A 21185-nucleotide genomic window follows, 5' to 3' on the forward strand; every position below is an offset into this window, starting at 1 on the left:
TGGTTTAAAGCTGCCCAGGACTAACGCTAGTAAATACCCCATGTTCTTATATATGACATTAGTCTGGTTTGTATACTCGCCGCTGAGGGCCCGCTTCATCCGGATGTATCAATGCAAGTATCACGGGAATATATACATACGATTTTGTCAACAAGAAGAACATCCACATGCAAGCGCCTTATATAACGTCTTTGAATTATCTGTTATCATGATTGTGCACATAGGTGCACGTGGATCCATATTCTGCAGTACGTATCCCATGGCTATGCAGAGGTCAAAAGTTACCAGCCGACGAGTAACATTTTATGATCGACATTGAACCGTGGTCAAACATTAACAGATTAAACCCGGAGACAAGCAAGTTTTTCGTGTCTCGTTGTTTGCGATTGTGTACGTGACTTTACTTGGCCTGCTACATTTCATACTGACTCAGTGACCATGGCAGGCAGAAATCTGCTTCGTAACATTGTAAAACAAAACTACGGGTTGTTGGCTACGACACGATGCAGTTCGACTACAATCAAACATCGAATCGAAGACTCCAATGTGAAACCATTTAAGGAAGTGCCTGGACTAGAGCTTGGGTTCTTCAGATCTATAATTTTGAGCGCAATCATGATAGCCAAGGGGTCGATGAAAAAACCATGGTCTATGATGGCAGAGGCCCGACAAGGCTTTGGACCCATATGGAAACAGAGATTGGGGGACAACGTGATTGTTACCCTAAGTGACCCAAAAGATGTGGAACATGTTTTGCGAAATGAAGGAAAATATCCGATGAGAATGCTCACCGAGCCGTGGACACTGTATCGAGATTATAGGGGTTATTCATACGGTGTCCTGTTGAAGTGAGTTTATTGATTTTAATAACAACAAATGGCACGAAATTTTAATGTAAAAGTCGATTTATATTCAACTCAAACTTTTCTTGTGTTGGCAAATTTGTCATCAAGTATGCTCAAAATTAGTACACTATAACCTTTACAACTGTTGACTCGGACCATGCTCGGACTTACAATCCGGAAGTGATAAACCAGAGTTTCAGAGATGCAATGATGCATATGGTTTATCACTCAGTGTGATAAACCAATGATACTCCAAATCACACGTGCATGTATTGACTATTGTAACACAGACATCCCATCATGACCGTCCATCATGTTCATTTTTTGCTTCCAGGGAAGGAGCTGACTGGCATCGTCATAGAAGTACACTCAGTAAACGTATGATGCGACCCAAAGAAGTTTTATCATACAATGACACAGTCAATGAAGTGGTCACTGATATGTTAAATAAAGTTATCAGAGTCAGACAGTCTGATAATGTTGTACCAGATATTGAAAAAATTATCTTCAACTGGGCATTAGAATGTAAGTCTTATTCTAAACATTACTCATAAACTTTGTACAAAGTTTCATTCAATTTCAACAAACTGAGTTGTTGGTATATATTCTAAAGAATAGGGAACTTGCAATCCAGACTGAGCATGCTCAGACACAAAGGACTGTGGGTTTATCTGTGGTTATCATAATACCTTATCTGGAGCTACCAATAAAATAAACCTTCCACAATGGTCAGGGTGACTATGAATTGATTATTTGTGGTAACAAACAATGTAACATTACTGTTTACAGTGCTAATTCATTAGTATTTATTATCATCACATTTCCCATGATGCAACATTCAACATGGTGGGTTTGTAAGTTCCCTATTGACAATTTTTTTCAGTAAATAACTTGGGGAACTTGACTCTATGAAATAGATGTATTTTCATAAACTTTTGGAAAAATTGAGTCATTTTATAAATTTTGTATGATTCTGAAGAAACTCTAGTTCACCGCTTTGTTCTCACACTAGTCCACCATTGCATCATGGGATACATATTTACTAGATGTATACTGAATATTCTTGACTCCTATTACCTTATTACCTTTCAATAAATAACCAGTATGCATTTTAGTATGTTAGTCCCATGATGCAACAGTGCGAACAGTGTGTGTGAACAATAAAGGTGACATAGCGGTTCAGTTTGGTGTTTCTCGATAATTTTGCAATATTTACATGATGTCAAATAATGGCGCGAGTTTATGAAAATACTGGTATTTCCTGCAATGGTGGTATTCCCTTTAAACTCTTCACCCTTTTTAGTACTTAGTTCTATGCTAGTGTTAATCAAAGTTTCAAACTTTACACAAAATGAGAATGACTGCATGTTTGGTATCTGTAATACAATTACCATGCTATGTAGAGGGTGAGAATAAGCCTTAATGTCATGGGCACCTGTAGATGTTTATGTGTAGTACATGGAGTGGTCAAGATCATTGTGTGAAACCAAGAATTGTTTTTTATGACACACCTAAGTGGTCAAATTCTATTTTAAATAATGAGAATTGACTTAGAACTGTCTATCTATCTAATCTATTGACAGCTGCCTGTGCCATCATCCTTAATAAAAAGATGAATCTTTTAGATGACAAACCACATCCAGAGGCACAAGAATTCATTCAAGCTGTTCATGATATGTTTGACACGACTCTCTGGTTATTAATCCTACCAGCATCTATACAGAAAAAATGGAACACTCGTACTTGGAAGAAGCATATGAAGTCATGGGATATCATCTTCTCTACAGGTAAGAATGAAATGTAGAATTACAAGAAGGCTAAGGAGCATGGTGTATTACAAGAAGGCTAAGGAGCATGGTGTATTACAAGAAGGCTAAGGAGCATAGTGTATTACAAGAAGGCTAAGGAGCATGGTGTATTAGAAGAAGGCTAAGGAGCATAGTGTATTACAAGAAGGCTAAGGAGCATAGTGTATTACAAGAAGGCGAAGGAGCATAGTGTATTACAAGAAGGCTAAGGAGCATAGTGTATTACAAGAAGGCTAAGGAGCATAGTGTATTACAAGAAGGCTAAGGAGCATGGTGTATTACAAGAAGGCTAAGGAGCATAGTGTATTACAAGAAGGCTAAGGAGCATAGTGTATTACAAGAAGGCTAAGGAGCATATTGTATTACAAGAAGGCTAAGGAGCATAGTGTATTACAAGAAGGCTAAGGAGCATAGTGTATTACAAGAAGGCTAAGGAGCATAGTGTATTACAAGAAGGCTAAGGAGCATGGTGTATTACAAGAAGGCTAAGGAGCATAGTGTATTACAAGAAGGCTAAGGAGCATAGTGTATTACAAGAAGGCTAAGGAGCATAGTGTATTACAAGAAGGCTAAGGAGCATAGTGTATTACAAGAAGGCTAAGGAGCATGGTGTATTACAAGAAGGCTAAGGAGCATAGTGTATTACAAGAAGGCTAAGGAGCATAGTGTATTACAAGAAGGCTAAGGAGCATGGTATATTACAAGAAGGCTAAGGAGCATAGTGTATTACAAGAAGGCTAAGGAGCATAGTGTATTACAAGAAGGCTAAGGAGCATGGTGTATTACAAGAAGGCTAAGGAGCATAGTGTATTACAAGAAGGCTAAGGAGCATAGTGTATTACAAGAAGGCTAAGGAGCATGGTATATTACAAGAAGGCTAAGGAGCATAGTGTATTACAAGAAGGCTAAGGAGCATAGTGTATTACAAGAAGGCTAAGGAGCATAGTGTATTACAAGAAGGCTAAGGAGCATGGTGTATTACAAGAAGGCTAAGGAGCATAGTGTATTACAAGAAGGCTAAGGAGCATAGTGTATTACAAGAAGGCTAAGGAGCATGGTGTATTACAAGAAGGCTAAGGAGCATAGTGTATTACAAGAAGGCTAAGGAGCATAGTGTATTACAAGAAGGCTAAGGAGCATAGTGACGTATTACAAGAAGGCTAAGGAGCATAGTGTATTACAAGAAGGCTAAGGAGCATAGTGTATTACAAGAAGGCTAAGGAGCATGGTGTATTACAAGAAAGCGAAGGAGCATAGTGTATTACAAGAAGGCTAAGGAGCATAGTGTATTACAAGAAGGCTAAGGAGCATAGTGTATTACAAGAAGGCTAAGGAGCATGGTGTATTACAAGAAGGCGAAGGAGCATAGTGTATTACAAGAAGGCTAAGGAGCATGGTGTATTACAAGAAGGCGAAGGAGCATAGTGTATTACAAGCATTGTGGCCTTCTTCACACCTAATATTTAAAGGAGAATTTCACTTCAGGAAAATGAAGGCATTTTCATAAACTTTAAGTTCTAGAGAGTCATTTCATAGTTTTACATCATATATATTTCACACAGCTAGCTGTACAGTTGACAAATAAAAACTGCTTCATATATGTTGTCCTAGAGATGAGCCAGCAGCATTGCCTTATGGGAGTCAGCAGACATGGATATATATCATATGTGAGATGAACAATGAGTTTATCTGAAGGTAATAACATGATTTGAGTAGTCATGGAAAACCCTGGAATTACAAAACCCCCCTGGAAAGTTAAACCCTGGAAAAATGTGCCCTACCCCTGGAAATATCTTGAAAATGATCACAATTGACATTTCTGCTTGTGCTCTAGCCACTCATTCATTCACTACATTCATAAATGCAACATGGCAAAAATATTGTCAGTCTTTCGAACAATTCTTGGTAACCTAGACAGTCAAACAATAGTACCACGAGACATTGCCCACAGACTGTGTCTATGCACTTATGCATAGTTGACTGGGTGCCAGCATGTTTGTTATGATCAAGTCGTCATTTCGATGACATAGCCATACATTGTAACAGTAGGTCTGTTAGCAAGATTATAGCAACATTGTAGCGAGTATCAAGGCATCACCTACTACATATACCACCATACGTTAGAAATTGTTACACTATTTGAAAGTTTGGCGTATGGATTGACATCCCTTGATACTTAGAATGTTTATGACATGATGATCCATTTAGTGATATGCAAATCAGTTTATACAATATGACTTTTTGACGAAAAATCATAATTCCAAAACTACTTGATATATTAATGGGCTGAAATTTGTTTGTTTTTTATGATGATGTGTTGATAAAGAATTACTGCTCAGAATATGGTGATCCCATCAATGATATGCAAGTAGATCTAAAAATGTGACTTTTTTGTCAAAAATCTTTAATTCCAACACTACTGGACAGATTTGGCTGGATGTTTAATGAGATGTGTTGAGGAAAAATTACTCGAGTAACGATGATCCCATCAGAAATATGCAAATTAGATCTAAAAGGTTACTTTTGATGGAAAACTATTTTTGCCGAATGGAGTTGAACTTAAAGCTGAAAAGCTGAATTTTACATACAAAATAATCAAGTTGAGTTGGAAAACTGCATAATTTGGCAAATTATAAACATTTAGGAGTCATGACTACATGTATTTTGTGTTCATCTAATGCATATTCATGAATGCTGACTCCCATGAGGCAATGCTGGATCACAGTACAAAGAATGTGAAATATTTTAAATTTTGTATTTCTTGGTAATTGTATGAAATTTATGTGATATAAAACCAATAGTGACTCTCCAGACCCTAAAGTTTATGAAATGCCTTTATTTCCTGGTGGTATTCCCCTTAAAGGCACACTATATGTCAAAGACCAATGGTCATTACTTTGAGTGGTATTCCCCTTAAAGGCACACTATATGTCAAAGACCAATGGTCATTGCTTTGAGTGGTATTCCCCTTAAAGACACACTATATGTCAAAGACCAATGGTCATTACTTTGAGTGGTATTCCCCTTAAAGGCACACTATATGTCAAAGACCAATGGTCATTACTTTGAGTGGTATTCCCCTTAAAGACACACTGTATGTCAAAAACCAATGGTCATTACTTTGAGTGGTATTCCCCTTAAAGGCACACTGTATGTCAAAGACCAATAGTCATTACTTTGAGTGGTATTCCCCTTAAAGGCACACTATATGTCAAAGACCAATGGTCATTACTTTGAGTGGTATTCCCCTTAAAGGCACACTATATGTCAAAGACCAATGGTCATTACTTTGAGTGGTATTCCCCTTAAAGGCACACTATATGTCAAAGACCAATGGTCATTACTTTGAGTGGTATTCCCCTTAAATGCACACTATATGTCAAAGACCAATGGTCATTACTTTGAGAGGTATTCCCCTTAAAGACGCACTATGTGTCAAAGACCAATGGTCATTGCTTTGAGTGGTATTCCCCTTAAAGGCACACTGTATGTCAAAGACCAATGGTCATTACTTTGAGTGGTATTCTCCTTAAAGGCACACTATATGTCAAAGACCAATGGTCATTACTTTGAGTGGTATTCCCCTTAAAGGCACACTATATGTCAAAGACCAATGGTCATTACTTTGAGTGGTATTCTCCTTAAAGGCACACTATATGTCAAAGACCAATGGTCATTACTTTGAGTGGTATTCCCCTTAAAGACACACTGTATGTCAAAGACCAATGGTCATTACTTTGAGTAGTATTCACCTTAAAGGCACACTATATGTCAAAGACCAATGGTCATTACTTTGAGTGGTATTCCCCTTAAAGGCACACTGTATGTCAAAGACCAATGGTCATTACTTTGTGTGGTATTCACCTTTAATTTCAGTGTAGTCAGTTGTGCTGCAATGACATTGACACTATTTTCATCCCTATTTTTCAGCCAAAAAGATGATAGATGAGAAGATGAATAAAGAAACTAAGGAGTTACTGGAAAATGACAAGATAGATGAACAAGATTATGATTTGATCACCTTCATGGCTTCTAAGGAAACCATGGATACAGGTGAAATCTATGGCAACGCTACTGATTTATTGGCAGCTGCTGTTGACACTGTGAGTTATAGAAGTACATTTTTTGGAAGGGGGGGGGGGTTACTTGTCTGTGTGTGTGTGCATGTGTGTATTAATAAAGGTGTTGTTTGTTCTGTGTGTATATGTATGTATGTATGTATGTATGTATGTATGTATGTATGTATGTGTGTGTATGTATGTATGTATGTATGTATGTATGTATGTATGTATGTATGCATGCATGCATGGATGTATGTATGTATGTATGTATGTATGTATGTATGTATGTGTGTGTGTGTGTGTGTGTGTGTGTGTGTATGTATGTATGTATGTATGTATGTATGTATGTATGTATGTATGTATGTATGTATGTATGTAAGTGTGTATGTTTGTTTGTTTGTTTGTTTGTAGGAGTGTAAAAGTAACAAGTAACACAGTCCTTATCAATAAGTACAATCCTGACATTTCAAATAAATATTCTTTTACAAAGGATAAGGCAAGATATATGTGGGTTTAAAACCTGACAAATACCTGGGAGGGTTGAAGGGTGGGTGTTTAGGTCGAAAGGATGGTAGGTAGGTAGGTAGGTAGGTAGATAGGTAGATAGGTAGGATTGATTGTGTTGCAGTAATTTACGTTTTCATTCTTACACATTGACTAGCTAGGTAGTTTGTTTTGTCCTCGTCTCACTTTATCTAGAATTCTTAGTAAGCTTACTAATAAATGTCAAATGTCAAATCAGCAAAAGTAACACAAGTCATAAATCATTTCTTTTCAGACATCCAATACCCTTCTTTGGGCTTTGTACTGTTTAGGAAAATATCCACAGGTACAAAACTTACTTCATGAAGAAGTTAACCGTGTTGTTCCAAGAGGAGAAATACCAACACACAAACATATTGACCAAATGCCATATCTAAGAGCAGTGTTGAAGGAATCTATGAGGTAATGTACAAAATTTGACTGTGGTGTAAAACGGTTAATGCTGTTATAAATACTTTGACTGTGATGTAAAACGGTTAATGCTGTTATAAATATTTTGGAATTTATTAAAGTATTAATAAGCTCACTTTACTGTTATTTTAACAATTTATGCCCCAAAATAAATCAGCATGTATTTAGTAATAATAAGTGATTACTTTATTGCTGTATTGCTTATTTCAAGTCACCATTCATTTGCTCTGTTTAATACAACCATGCTGAAACTAATAAGAAACTACACATTCTATACTTTTAGGATAGCAAGATTGAATAAATACAGTTTTTGTGATATTTTGTCTAAATGAAATGAACTAATAATGTACCATCATGCAGACATCAAATACAGACATTAGAACAAACAGAGCCACTGAATGGTTTCTGTGTGGTTGTATCAAACAGAGCCACTGAATGGTTTCTGTGTGGTTGTATCAAACAGAGCCAGTGAATGGTTTCTGTATGGTTGTATCAAACAGAACTGGTGAATGTAACTTGAAGCAGCTTGTAAAAAAGAAAGGAAGGAAGTGTACATGTTGGTCCTACTTTCATTTCAGGATCACATTTTTAGCTCCGCTGTCAGCGAAAGCTGAAAGCGTAGCTTTAGGTATAGGTGGGTATTGAGGTATAGAGAGTAGAGTGAATCATAGGTGTCCGTCAAACTTTTATATTTTCATTATTTTCTCCGGAAGTGACAGTCAGTATTCTTAGGTATTTGGTGTGCATGTTCCCTGGGGGGAGGCTATTCAGATTTGTTCATGCCAAGTTGATCTGTGCCATTTTCAATTTTTTATGATTTTTTTTCATAAAATGTCATTTTCATCAACTCCTTGAAAACCTCTTATTAGATTGCTTTGATATATGGCGTGTTGATGCGCAGGGGGTAGCTTACTCAGATTTGTTAATTTCAAGTCAGCACATCCTCATTTTTATTTTTTATGATTTTTTTTTTGTAATTTGAAAAAAAAATGAATATGTTAATGAGCATAATGACCGACGCCATATTGGAAATCAGTCGACGAGACTTTAAGTAAACTGCCACTTTTCAAAAGACACTATTGACGTCAAACAAGCAATGTAATATGTGCTAAAGTCATAATTCTACGCATTGGGCGCCCAAATGACAAGCGTTTGTTCGAAACAGGGTTGTAAACTTCAAATCCAATTCTGCACCCTTCTACATAATCAGCCAGTCCGCAACATCCTTATTTGCATACTCTATCCTGATTCGACCAGAAGCTGAAGGTGACCTCATTCGGCCGAGCGATTTTCCACAGCAAGTATCTTGAGTATCAACACAGGACGTTCTTGGTACTCACTAAAATCACACTTCAGACCCACTATAACAGTGTGATGTTTTCAGATAACATGTAACTTGTGGTGAATTCTATATTGTCGTGCAATTTGGAATGACAGTGAACCAGAATTCAGACAACTTGCGTAAGGAAGGGCATGCCAGGCATGCGGTTGAAGTTATGGCCGACAGTTCACATGTAAAGTTAAACGACATGAACGTGTCTTGCCTTTCCAAAATGCAAATATTTGGCAAGTAAAAATAATTAAAATAATTACAACTTTAATTTGGCTTCAGACTTTGCATTATGTTTTGCGTATCTTTCCCCGTTTTACATGTAAATCCGAAAAGGTTCTCTCTCATCATGTCATCAGTGTCAGTGATCATACCGCGCGGGGTAGTCCTCGGGTGCACGAGTCTGTATTACTGACTTGACTCTAAACACCGGAGGGGAGGGACAATTGTCAGAATCGAGTCCCGAATTCCTCCGTATGCAAGCAGGACTACGCGCGGGGCTGCTTTGAGTACGAGCGAAGTGAGGCATGTTGAGGTATTTTGTTGAGAATTATAAATATTGCGAAATGTCAAGTACAAGGTTTAAATACAATGGAATGATGAAAAAAAATGGCAGAGTCTGCTGACAGGCGCCGGTCACAAGAAACACTGTGAATTAAAATATCAGACGATGTGTGTATTAATCGCCGACAATCCACCCGTATGCACGAGGGACTAACCCGGAAGCAAGTCGTTGTCAGCCATACGTTACAGTGGTAACATCGTCCGAGAAATCGCTGCGTTCAGAGTGTCATTATTCACAGAATTGTTGTTTTCTAGTGAAAACCCGTCTTGAATTGTACAACTCTAACAAATGAAGACATGTCAAGTTATATTTTGAAAGTTGTATCGCTAGTTTGAGACGATTTTCTCACGTACTATAGTACTATCGAGGCTTACTTGGAAGTAGTAGGACCTTACTCCAGTTCATCGGGAAGTTTAGCCAGTCCGATAATTCTTTCTGGTTTAGTTTACAACACTTTTGATCACGCAGATTTTGTTGTTGTGATGAAAAGAAATAAAAAAAAGATCATTTCAACCATTTCGTTGTGTTTTCTTTGTGAAAGGTAACCGAACATGAACGAGTGTTACCACTGTAACGTATGGCTGAGAATGACTCTCTTCCGGGTACTTGAGATTGTCGCCGTACGGAAACTAAGATGGCGATTAATACATTTCTTCCCTATATATATCTACCACAACTAGTACAAGTTGAATGTTGTTGACTTTGTAAATTTGTTAGAAAATTGAAATTCAAATTGCCTCAAAATTATTTTAGATCCCTAGTTTATTTCATTCATCATTAAAATTTTCCAGGGTTACAGCTGTAAGACACTGGAATTATTTATAGCCAACCTCAAAATCCTCTTTTTTTCTTTTTCTTGTGTGCATTTCCCAGTCATTTTTTTCTGAGATTTTGTGCAATTTTTCATAACAGTAGATTTTTGTTATAAAATGGTGACTATGGTATAAAAGTACAATACATTACCAACTTCTGTGTAAAATGTGTTTTATAGTGAGACATCATATGAAACCACTAACCACTTTATTGCATCGCTAAAACAAAACTGCATAGTGAAGAGCTGAAGACCTGAACCACTTCTACATGTCACCAAAATAAAAAATTAAATTAAAAAAAAAAACAGCGGAGCTATTCTGACCGATAGGTCGCTTGTATTGGTTTGAATAACTTAGAAATTACTCGGAAGAAAGTACAAATTTACATATAAGAGGATAAAACCTAGGGTCATATATTTCACTGTAAATTATAGTATAATTAAATTTCTTATTAAAGATGACAAATAACTATTAAGCCATCATTTGAATTATTATTTTAAGAATGATGTAAAATTAGTAATTTTTTTCTAAGAGGGAATAAACTGGAAACAGTCTGTGGTAAATGGATAGACATAACAGAGAAGGTAGAGAAATAAAATGTTTGTGCCTGCAACCAAGTTATTGATAAAATTCATAAAATGTCCAAAATAAATGAATAGATAAGTAAGTAAATTGATATGGATATATTTTATCCTGAAAAGTTGTACATACTCATTGACTAATTATTACTTCTTAAATATTGTGAATTATCGTAACACAGGTGGAATGTTTGCAGCATCCTTTAGATGTATGAGATTGGTGAATTGATGCTGGAGAGGGTAGATTTGAAACAGTTACTGTCTACTCTCTTTGCTTGCTACTTCTAATATTCATCATTCAAATGTAGATTTTAAGACATTTAACATCTTATCTGTAGCGTCTCCAATTTTTCTCTCTTTGTTTAGACTGTATCCCACAGTCATCAGTGTGAGTCGCATGTTGGATAAAGATATTGTTCTTGGTGGTTATAATATACCAGCTAAGGTGAGTAATTATCCTTAATTATTAGCTTTAATTGGTGTTATTTGTAGGGCCTTAGGTATTGGCTACATTCATCTAATACAACCCATAACACCAAAGTAAAGTGTTTTCTGTATGTACCACAATTGTTTATAGCATCCATATCAAATGTCAAACTATATTGTTCATTTGATAATTGACCACATTAGAAAGGCCACATGCTAGGCTTGTAAAGAAACCAATTGAAACAGTATACTTTCATACTTGATATGAATGCTATAAACCAATTTAGCACATACAGAAAGTGCTTTACTTCAGTGTTACTGGTTGTAATGTATGTGTCGCCAGTTAATTCTCTGCCATGGCTTTTAAATCATACAGACAAATATGCATACTTTAAGTCACTCTAAGCCAGATATGAAAGGCAGAACACTCACCCCATTTTAGACCCATTAAAAAATATATACCCCGATTTTAGACCAAGTGCAATGTTGTAATGGGAGGATTGATATCATTTTAGCCTAAAGGTAATTAAGTGACCCCATTTTAGACCAACCCTAATTCTCAAATCTACACCCCCATTTTAGACCAACCTTCCAAAATCTACACCCCCATTTTAGAGATCACCCTTCCCAAATCTACACTGCCATTTTAGACTAACCTCCCCAAATCTACACCCCCATTTTAAACCAACCTCCCCAAATCTACACCCCCATTTTAGACCAACCTTTCAAAAACTACACTGCCATTTTAGACCAACCTCCCCAAATCTACACCCCCATCTTAGACCAACGTCCCCGAATCTACACCCCCATTTTAAACCAACCTCCCCAAATCTACACCACATTTTAGACCAACCTCCCCAAATCTACACCACATTTTCAGACCAACCTCCAAAATCATCACCATTTTAGTTAGCCAGCAACAAAGAGGTAGAGCCAAAAGAGGTAATGATGACACAAACACGTGAAGCATAAGCCTATGTGAAGTAGTAGAAAAAATAGAATCTCTTAATGAAATAATCTATCTATTTGACTTGAACAGAATTTCACAAATATCTATGCTGTTTGCTTACAGACAGGTATCATGATTTCCAATTGGTTGATGGGAAGAGACCCAGAGTTATTTGAGGATCCATTAGAATTCAAACCAGAGAGATGGATAAGAGATGAAAATGAACATTTTGATGGATTCAGATTCTTACCATTTGGTTATGGACCCAGAATGTGTATAGGTAAAAGTACTTGTATATTAGATTGTAATCTTTACAAAGTCTAAAGTCAAGTCAATGACCTGTCTACACTTGTTATTTAGTATCATGTCATGGACTGTAGGCATTGGGCCAAGGCTAGAAGTGATATTAATGAATGAATGAATGAATGAATCAATCAATCAATTAATCAATCAATCAAATGAATTTGAATAGCATCAAAATCCAATATTCTATGGTGCTGAAAAGGAACAATCGTTGATCATTGTAAAAAGTTAGAAAGCTGTCTTGATGTCCTTGAATTTATCAACAGTTGGTGAAGAATGAAGTTCAAGTGGTACACTGTTCCATAAGACTGTTGCTGCTTGCGAGAACAGTTGATATAACTTTTCATTATATATACATGTAGTCTTTATATATACAGAGAGAGAGAGAGAGAGAGAGAGAGAGAGAGAGAGAGAGAGAGAGAGAGAGAGAGAGAGAGAGAGAGAGAGAGAGAGAGAGAGAGAGAGAGAGAGAGAGAGAGAGAGAACAGACAGAGAGAGAGAGAGAGAGAGAGAGAGAGAGAGAGAGAGAGTGAGAGAGAGAGAGAGAGAGAGAGAGAGAGAGACAGAGAGAGAGAGAGAGAGAGAGAGAGAGAGAGTGAGAGAGAGAGAGAGAGAGAGAGAGAGAGAGAGACAGAGAGAAAGAGAGAGAGAGAGAGAGAGAGAGAGAGAGAGAAGAGAGAGAGAGAGAGAGAGAGAGAGAGAGAGAGAGAGAGAGAGAGAGAGAGAGAGAGAGAGAGAGAGAGAGAGAGAGAGAGAGAGAGAGAGAGAGAGAGAGAGAGAGAGAGAGAGAGAGAGAGAGAGAGAGAGAGAGAGAGAGAGAGGAGAGAGAGAGAGAGAGGAAAGGAGAGAAGATGTGTTTGCACTGTTGTACATATATACATGTACATGTAGTATACAAAATGTATTGCTGAAATATAGTTGACATGTCTCTGTCCTTCAAGACTAAAGCTAGGCTACTAATGTTCATGTTTTCTTTTCACAGGAAAACGATTGGCAGATCTAGAGATTAACTTAGCTGTAGCCAGGGTGAGTAAACAAATACTTTATGTAAGAGAGCTAGAGGACATTATATGTTTTCAGGCTAATACTATATTGCCACTGACAAGTGATCACTGGGAGATGGTTTGAATGTGAATGCTCATTGTACATTATGGAATATGTGAGTGAGGACGAGGAAGGGTCAATGGTTGAGGTCGCTCAGTAGATCTATCTCATAAATCATTAATAAGGTAGTCAGTCATAGTATAGTGAAGGTGGTGTATTAAAACAAAACTACAAGTTAAAATCGATTTAGAAAAAAACACACCAGGTTTTCAAATCATCACTTTATTACATCGCACCTTGTAGGGAAAAGATATTTTTACAGAGCAAAAATAAGTAAACAAACAAAAAACAATTTTTGTAAAGAAAGAATGTAAACAGTAAACAAAACTTGTAAACAAATGTGGCCAATTTCAAGCCTCTGTGATTGAATGGGGCACAATCATACTATTTCATAGTTAAAATTTTGCCCGAGGGCTAGTGATTGAAAAACAATTGACAGCTAACAGCACTAGCCTCAAAACTGCAGAATGCTGATTTAAAGCCAACTACACCAACCATTTATCCATCCATCATGTCTCCATTTCAGTTATGTATGTGGTCAAACATTGACAGATATATAGCAATGAAATTGATATAACATAACACTTCAAAAACTAGTCAAAATCTTACTACATTACAATACTCATAAACCAACTTGTATGAATCCCAACAGATATGTTTGTATTAAAGCTGGAAAATCCATCATTTACTAATTCTATCTACACAGACTAACATGTATGATATTGATTACTCTACACTGTTCCTTTTATTCCCAACAGATTTCCCAACATTTTATCATAGAAGCACCGAATGAAGTTGAGCCAATCATGTCAACAATTACACAACCAGACAGACCTCTTAACTTGAGGATAATCAACAGAACCTTGTAATGTGTGACACTACCAGATAGACCCTTTATCTTGAGGATAATCAACAGAACCATGTAATGTGTGACACTACCAGATAGCTAGACCCCTTAACTTGAGGATAATCAACATGTTTCTTATCAGTCTTTAAGACATGATGTGCCATACCCATCGCCTCTCAACTAACACTCACTTGAAAGGGATTGGGTGATGCTTGAGGGCGCCTCATCATGTTACATCGTAAAGACTAGTTTCTTTGTAGGAAAGCAAAATTCCATTGTCATTATTTTTCTATCATTACTTATGTAAATACTGAACCCACTTATAACAAATTAAATATGTTATGTTAAGACAATGATATATTGTTACACCAATCCAATAAACTGTTTTTGCAATGTTAATAACATTAATCTACTACTATTGCAACTTGTCATTAAATATTTACATTTTTTATTTCATAGCTAGCAATCAGACTCTATGTATGACAAATAAACAAAACTATAGACTAGAATTGGTGTCATGTATGTATTTAAGTGCATAAGCTTAAATAAATATAGAACTTGAATTTGCCTGGTGACTCACATGAGATGGACAGAGAGAGATGGGTGGATGGACAGACAAGACAGACAGACAGACAGACAGACAGATGGATGGGTGGACAGACGTACAGATAGACAAGCTGGTTGGCATATGTATACAAGTGGATGATTACACTTGTCAGATTTTTCACAGTCATAGCCTTTATCAAACATACAATCTACAGAAGTGAACAAATAATACACAGTGCAGAGATAATGCAGATATTGATTAGTTTTATTCAGTAATATGAAATTGAAGTAGTTATCTCAGATAATTCTAAAATATCTCAGATAACTCCTAAGATTTCATTAATTCAATGAGATACTTTCTGTATAATAGTACTGTCATCAAATTATTTCACAATGTTGTCGTGTATGTGACCACATTACAATATATTAAGTAATAGTTAAAGTTCATACCACTCTAGTCTGCATATTTATTATCAGTTAACATCATTGAATTAAACAAATAGTTGACAGCAATGTACAAATATTACATAATAGTTACATACCCAATAATCAAACTGATACAACATATCTGGACAAATTAAGAAAAACACTACACTTATTCAAGCCCTCAGTCAAAATATGACATTTCTTTTGGTGAGCAATTTTAGTAAACTTAAACTCACAAATTTGTGATTACAAAAAATCTGTTGAGAGTAGTTTAGAAAATGATAAGATTTGGTAGGTTATTGTAGAGATTTGAAATCACTTCAATATAAGTAGATCCATCTATATAGTAGTCTGTAAGGTACACAGTGACTGGGCGCCCTCACACATCGGCCAACCCCTACCATGAGAGGAGGCCGGTGAGGGCGAAACGTCACGACGTATCTTACAGTCTATCTATATAGTAACCTAATTTATTACCATTTCTCCCTTGGTTTGTGACAACATGCATTCAATCATGTATTAATTAAGGGTCAAAGGTCATACACATGCAGCCATACAATAAATCAATATAATCTTTAAAATTGAGTAACAAAATAATGTACCTGAATTGTACAGATATTACACAATAAATCAGTGTTGTAATAAAGTCCAAATAGTCTATAATTATATAAACAATCTACAGAATATTTTTAAAACTAATGTCATTCACATTCTCAAGACATAACGCTTCCTTCAAGATATTATAACCATACTGTTTGTTACTTACATTACAGTTAAATAATTGTATGATCTATTAGATTCAAATATATTGTAAGATGTTTGACTAAAAGATTCAACTGATGACATGTGATTTACAGCAACAAAATGAAATATAGGAAAAAGGACTCAGGAATATAATATATATACAATAACATTTTGATATTGATGGTTACCTTAGCAACCTCTACAGTTTCAGGTATTTGTATTTCAACACCGTTGTCACTCACTCTTTAAAAAGTAGCTCCAATGGTGTTGTAGTACAACTGAACATTTTAAGTGTTAATTTTTCAGAAGTCATTATCCACATGCCAATCACATCTCTTGTATTACCTGTGTAATAATACACCATCTAATTCTTCATCTACAGATGGGTGGACACTTTTTTCGCAGAAGATCCCACATTATTAAGATAACCTATCAATTTCTTTATCTAAAGGCTTTCCTATTTTTATCAAATCTAAGCAAGTATTATCATCAAAAACATGAAACCCAAAATTAACATATATGCATGCATTTAGCACATTCACAATGTGTAATGACATGTTGGTTTATTTCAGCCCAACACTGCATTCATATATATAGTGATACTGTATCATTTTCAGTATGTTCACATATTTACTGAATAAATATTTTGATACAATGGTTATAACGGTCAACAACTACAACCTTACCAAATGGTTTGTCATCAGTGACGTAGACACCGATGGGACAATACAACTCATCTAAATCACTATCAATACGTGCAATGAACTTTCCATGAGAATCAAACTTGTGTACCTTACCAGGAGTAGTGTAATTACACACATACACATTGTCATCTTTGTCTGTGACTACACCTGATGGGTCAGATACCTTATCATCAGTGTCTCCAATGAAGAATAAGTGTTGACCACCTTCATTGAAAACCTGCACTCGATTATTATTGTAGTCAGAGACTATTACATTGCCTAGACTGTTAATATCCAGACCCCAGGGATTAGTTAGCTGACCTTTCCCATTTCCCTGACTTCCAAAGGAGTTGAAGTAGTGACCATCTTGAGAGTAAATTCGAATACAATGTGAAGAGTTATCAGCAACATAAACCCTTCCATTAGTTGGACTCACTGCAATACCCCTTCCTCCCTGTAACTCATTCTCTCCAAAACATCTCACAAACTTTCCATTCTCATCACATACAATCACTGGCTTGCTATTATTTGTAAAGAATATGTTACCATCTACTGATTGTGTGAGACAGTGTGGTGTATACATATTACCAGAATTACTATCACTAACCTGTATTACTTGTTTGTGATTCCCATTTATCGTAAATGATTGAAATCTACTATTGCTCGTATCACACACTAACAAATTACCTGTCTTCGTCATAATTACTCCCCATGGATATGACAGCTGCCCATTCCCTGACCCCCGACCTCCAAATTTACATACCAACCCACTCTTTGGAATAACTTTCATTCTAACTGGTGAACCCATAACTGTTTTCTTACGTACTGATACTGATAGTTCATGTTCACCTTCTGTCTTTGCTTGACTTGTAAGTGAGAACGTACCATCTTTATTGTCAGTCACTGTCACGTCTTGTTTCTCATTCTTATTAACCGTCAAAGTTGTCGTTATGTCTTCTTCTTTGATACCATGTCTTCTAATGTTGTCTTTATCGGTCATGGTGACACGTATCTCTTCACCGACTCGAGGGTACTTTGGACTTTCAGTTATTTGAAAGTTATCAGATGATGTAAGGATTGTTCCGAGTGTCTTAGTCTTACAGAAGTCTTCAACACGTTGAAACTCCAGGTAATCATCTTCAGTTGGTTCACGCTGCGTTTGATTGGTCAAAAGTTCTTGTATCTGATACGCCATTCCTTTCTTGGCTGACATCAACTGGGCGGCATTCCCATAATGCATCAGATTTTCTGCAAAGTCACGTGCGTTGAGGAGATCGTCCTCCGTGTTGTGGAGTTCTTTCAGCTGAGCGTTCAAGTTTTCCTTTCTCCCGTCATATTCTTCTTTCATTTCCTTCAGTAGCTGTTGTTCGCTGTCTCTTATTTTCCGTGTCACTTCTTTGACGATCTTGTCAGCGTGCTGTTTGACTTTCTTTTCTTCACTCTGGAAATTTCGATCCAGTGACTCTGAAACTTTCTGAACGGCTGACTTACCGTCAATTGTTTCTCGACTCTTTTCATCAATCTTTGACACCATTGCTGTCAGCTCCTTTTTGTACTCTGAAGCTGCGTCATTCAGATATCTGTATTTATGCTCAGGACGCGGATGTTCTAGAGCCGTACATTCTAGACAGATAGGTCCATCACATGTATCACAGTAGAATGTGACTGGATGAATTGGATGTTTATCACAGTGGACTGGTGGTTGGACTGAAGCAGGATCTTTGGACTGTTGGCTACGATACTCATCAAGTAGGATGACGTGATGTGATCGAGTATAAGAAAATTTCTTGTGGGCTGTTGAACAGGCTTCACAAATATCAACACCACACTCGATGCAATGTTTTGTGTATGCATTTATTTCACAACCACCACACAATTTAGACTTGACAGATTTAGCATCTCGCTGTTTGACGTGTTCAACCATTTCGTTGACAAAGAAGTTATCAGAAAGACCCTTGACCCCGTCCTGAGGTATCGTGTGGGATCTTCTACAATTCGGACAGCATAACTTACCAGTTGTTTGAATAAGTGTCTCCAGACAATCTGTACAAAAGTTGTGTAGACATGGTAGACATTTCGCTTTCTTGTATCGCTCAGAACAAATACTGCAAACGAGGAACTTCTCGTCAAATTCTTCCAAAAACTTGTACTCGTCACTGGCAGCCATCTTTCTGTGTTGTTGTAGTGTTATGTGTGACGTCAACAACAGATAAACCAGGTCGTGTCAAGGGTTACATTTATAAATCTCTAATGTTATCACATAGTAGTATATAGTATATTCCAAATTCTATGGCTGTCGAATATCTGCCATCTACTGTTTTTTTTTTCATTTCTCATCGTTGAGGGCGATATCAATTCCAGGAATTCGTCAGTTTCCTCGAAGTGGGAGGGTGGAAGCCTATTAGGGGCCGGGCATTTTTTAACTGACCGGGGGGGGGTATTTTGGAGTTGAACATGGGTTTTCTGACCCCCCCCCCCCCTCAGCTCCGATGACCGAAGCTAAAGTGACCCTCTCCCCAGTAAAGACCACGTTTTCCAAAATGCCACACACACACGCACGCACCTATATATTTTAACATCATTTTATAGGTCTTTTGGATGTTACCATAACAACATATATAAATAATTGAATATTGCTATTTATTAAGAGAACACTGAACATAATTACTTTAACTTACAATGTTTGTGTTCTTTGTACATGTAGAATCTATGGAATATGTAATTTCGTCAGTGTATCTCAGTACATAGCACATTAGACTACTAGTTTAATTACTTGTAGTTAATATCACTATTAAAATAAGTCTTTACAAATGTTGACAGAAATTAACATAAACTAATTTCTGATATAATGCTACTTATGGTATATATACCTGGTTGTGGTATTGATTTTATTATACACGGCAGTATAACACGATGTAACAAAAATGCACACAAACATATTAATTCAACTCTCTGTGCAGTGTATTAATATCAATTATACATTATTTTCAATGTTTTTATGGCTTTCATTTGTACATTCAGATGTAGCCAATAAAATAAATGCTTCTATAATTTCATTCAGAACAAGCTTTTATCTTGAGAATGACAAATGGCACCGAGTTCACTCACCGGTTAAACTGTCGTCAATATATACCCAGTAGTGAAAATGAAAGCTAACTCTAACCGTAACCTAATACACAACTAGCCATTCTTAAATTATACCATTTACCCAAATACTAAATGTTTGAATATCTTATTTGAGAGTAGTGCACATGGCACATGCATGTGTGGAAAAAACGGATGGAAGAAGATACGGAGGGATATTCCCTCCCGCCGTAGAAAATTGTGACAAATTACAATTTCATGACACCAAAATGACTCATATATTGTCATATAATCGAGTATCACTGTTCAATGTGGTTGGACAAAGGATCCTGCTGTGTTTATTGTGTCTCTGTTATTGTTAGTCTAGAGTTGAAGTATGTGTAGTTCTGTGTCAAAAACGTAATGTCCCATGAATGAATCACCAAGCCTACATCGATCATTTTAATTATATGCCATGAATGGCACAACGAATTTCAAAGATCAGGGGATGATTTCATGGAAAACGGCAGAAACAAGTTGCAGCACTTTCAAGAATAAGAAGAAGAATAACATACAAAAAGAATCCACTAATATGTTTGTATTATCTTTACATATAATTTGAATAATTCGTACTATCCATCCTTTGTCTATGCATACATTATACTTATTAATATATGGATAATATAATGTAATTATTAAAAGTGATATGATCATAGTTCCGTTATTTGTGTGAGATTTGAGAATGAACTCAACTTTTTCTGTACGTCTAAAAGGCAATCTGAGCTACAAAAACAATGTTGATCTAGTGACCACTCATAGTTTCTCAACTATTAATAGTCAGAGAGGACGTATTTATTGTGCGTTCAGCCCACCCGTACGTACCCCAGTCAGCTAGTCTGGTGACTTTTTCCTGAAAAATTATAAACAGCGCCATCTGTGAGTGTTGATATTTTCTCTACCATTGCGCGAATTTCACAGCGCCATCACCGGCCATAAATACAACCGGAGGATAAGAGATGCTTTCTGTAAAGTATTTAACTATTAAAGTTAACGTTTGCAGATGGGTTTTCTTTGAAGAATCATAACACATTCAAATGCAAACTCAAAATCACATCTATCTCTAGACTGAAAATTGTGATTT

General features: G+C 36.4%; 2 protein-coding genes across 2 annotated transcripts; one reads left to right on the forward strand and one right to left on the reverse strand.

The window, feature by feature from the left end:
• The first annotated feature begins 173 nt into the window (after nt 1–173).
• On the forward strand, nt 174–15167 carry LOC144432811 (1,25-dihydroxyvitamin D(3) 24-hydroxylase, mitochondrial-like). The gene is made up of 9 exons (XM_078121092.1): nt 174–848; nt 1180–1370; nt 2429–2632; nt 6584–6756; nt 7493–7659; nt 11320–11398; nt 12452–12608; nt 13614–13657; nt 14494–15167. The coding sequence occupies exons 1-9, from the start codon at nt 439–441 to the stop codon at nt 14602–14604; spliced, it is 1536 nt and encodes a 511-aa protein (XP_077977218.1). The 5' UTR covers nt 174–438; the 3' UTR covers nt 14605–15167.
• A 509-nt stretch (nt 15168–15676) lies between these two features.
• Nucleotides 15677–19148, reverse strand: LOC144432685 (tripartite motif-containing protein 2-like). Its single transcript, XM_078120950.1, has one exon. The coding sequence runs from the start codon at nt 19146–19148 to the stop codon at nt 16929–16931; it is 2220 nt and encodes a 739-aa protein (XP_077977076.1). The 3' UTR covers nt 15677–16928.
• Between the last annotated feature and the right edge of the window lie 2037 nt (nt 19149–21185).

The sequence above is a fragment of the Glandiceps talaboti genome, chromosome 3 (genome assembly GCF_964340395.1).
Source record: "Glandiceps talaboti chromosome 3, keGlaTala1.1, whole genome shotgun sequence".
Taxonomy (NCBI): domain Eukaryota; kingdom Metazoa; phylum Hemichordata; class Enteropneusta; family Spengelidae; genus Glandiceps; species Glandiceps talaboti.

Excerpts from the sequence above, each read along its gene's own strand:
- LOC144432685 (XM_078120950.1), bottom strand. The coding sequence starts at position 19,148 with ATGGCTGCCAGTGACGAGTACAAGTTTTTGGAAGAATTTGACGAGAAG.
- LOC144432811 (XM_078121092.1), top strand. The coding sequence starts at position 439 with ATGGCAGGCAGAAATCTGCTTCGTAACATTGTAAAACAAAACTACGGG. Across the intron at positions 7,660-11,319 it reads GTGTTGAAGGAATCTATGAG|ACTGTATCCCACAGTCATCA; the intron begins GTAATGTACAAA and ends CTCTTTGTTTAG. Across the intron at positions 11,399-12,451 it reads GTTATAATATACCAGCTAAG|ACAGGTATCATGATTTCCAA; the intron begins GTGAGTAATTAT and ends GTTTGCTTACAG.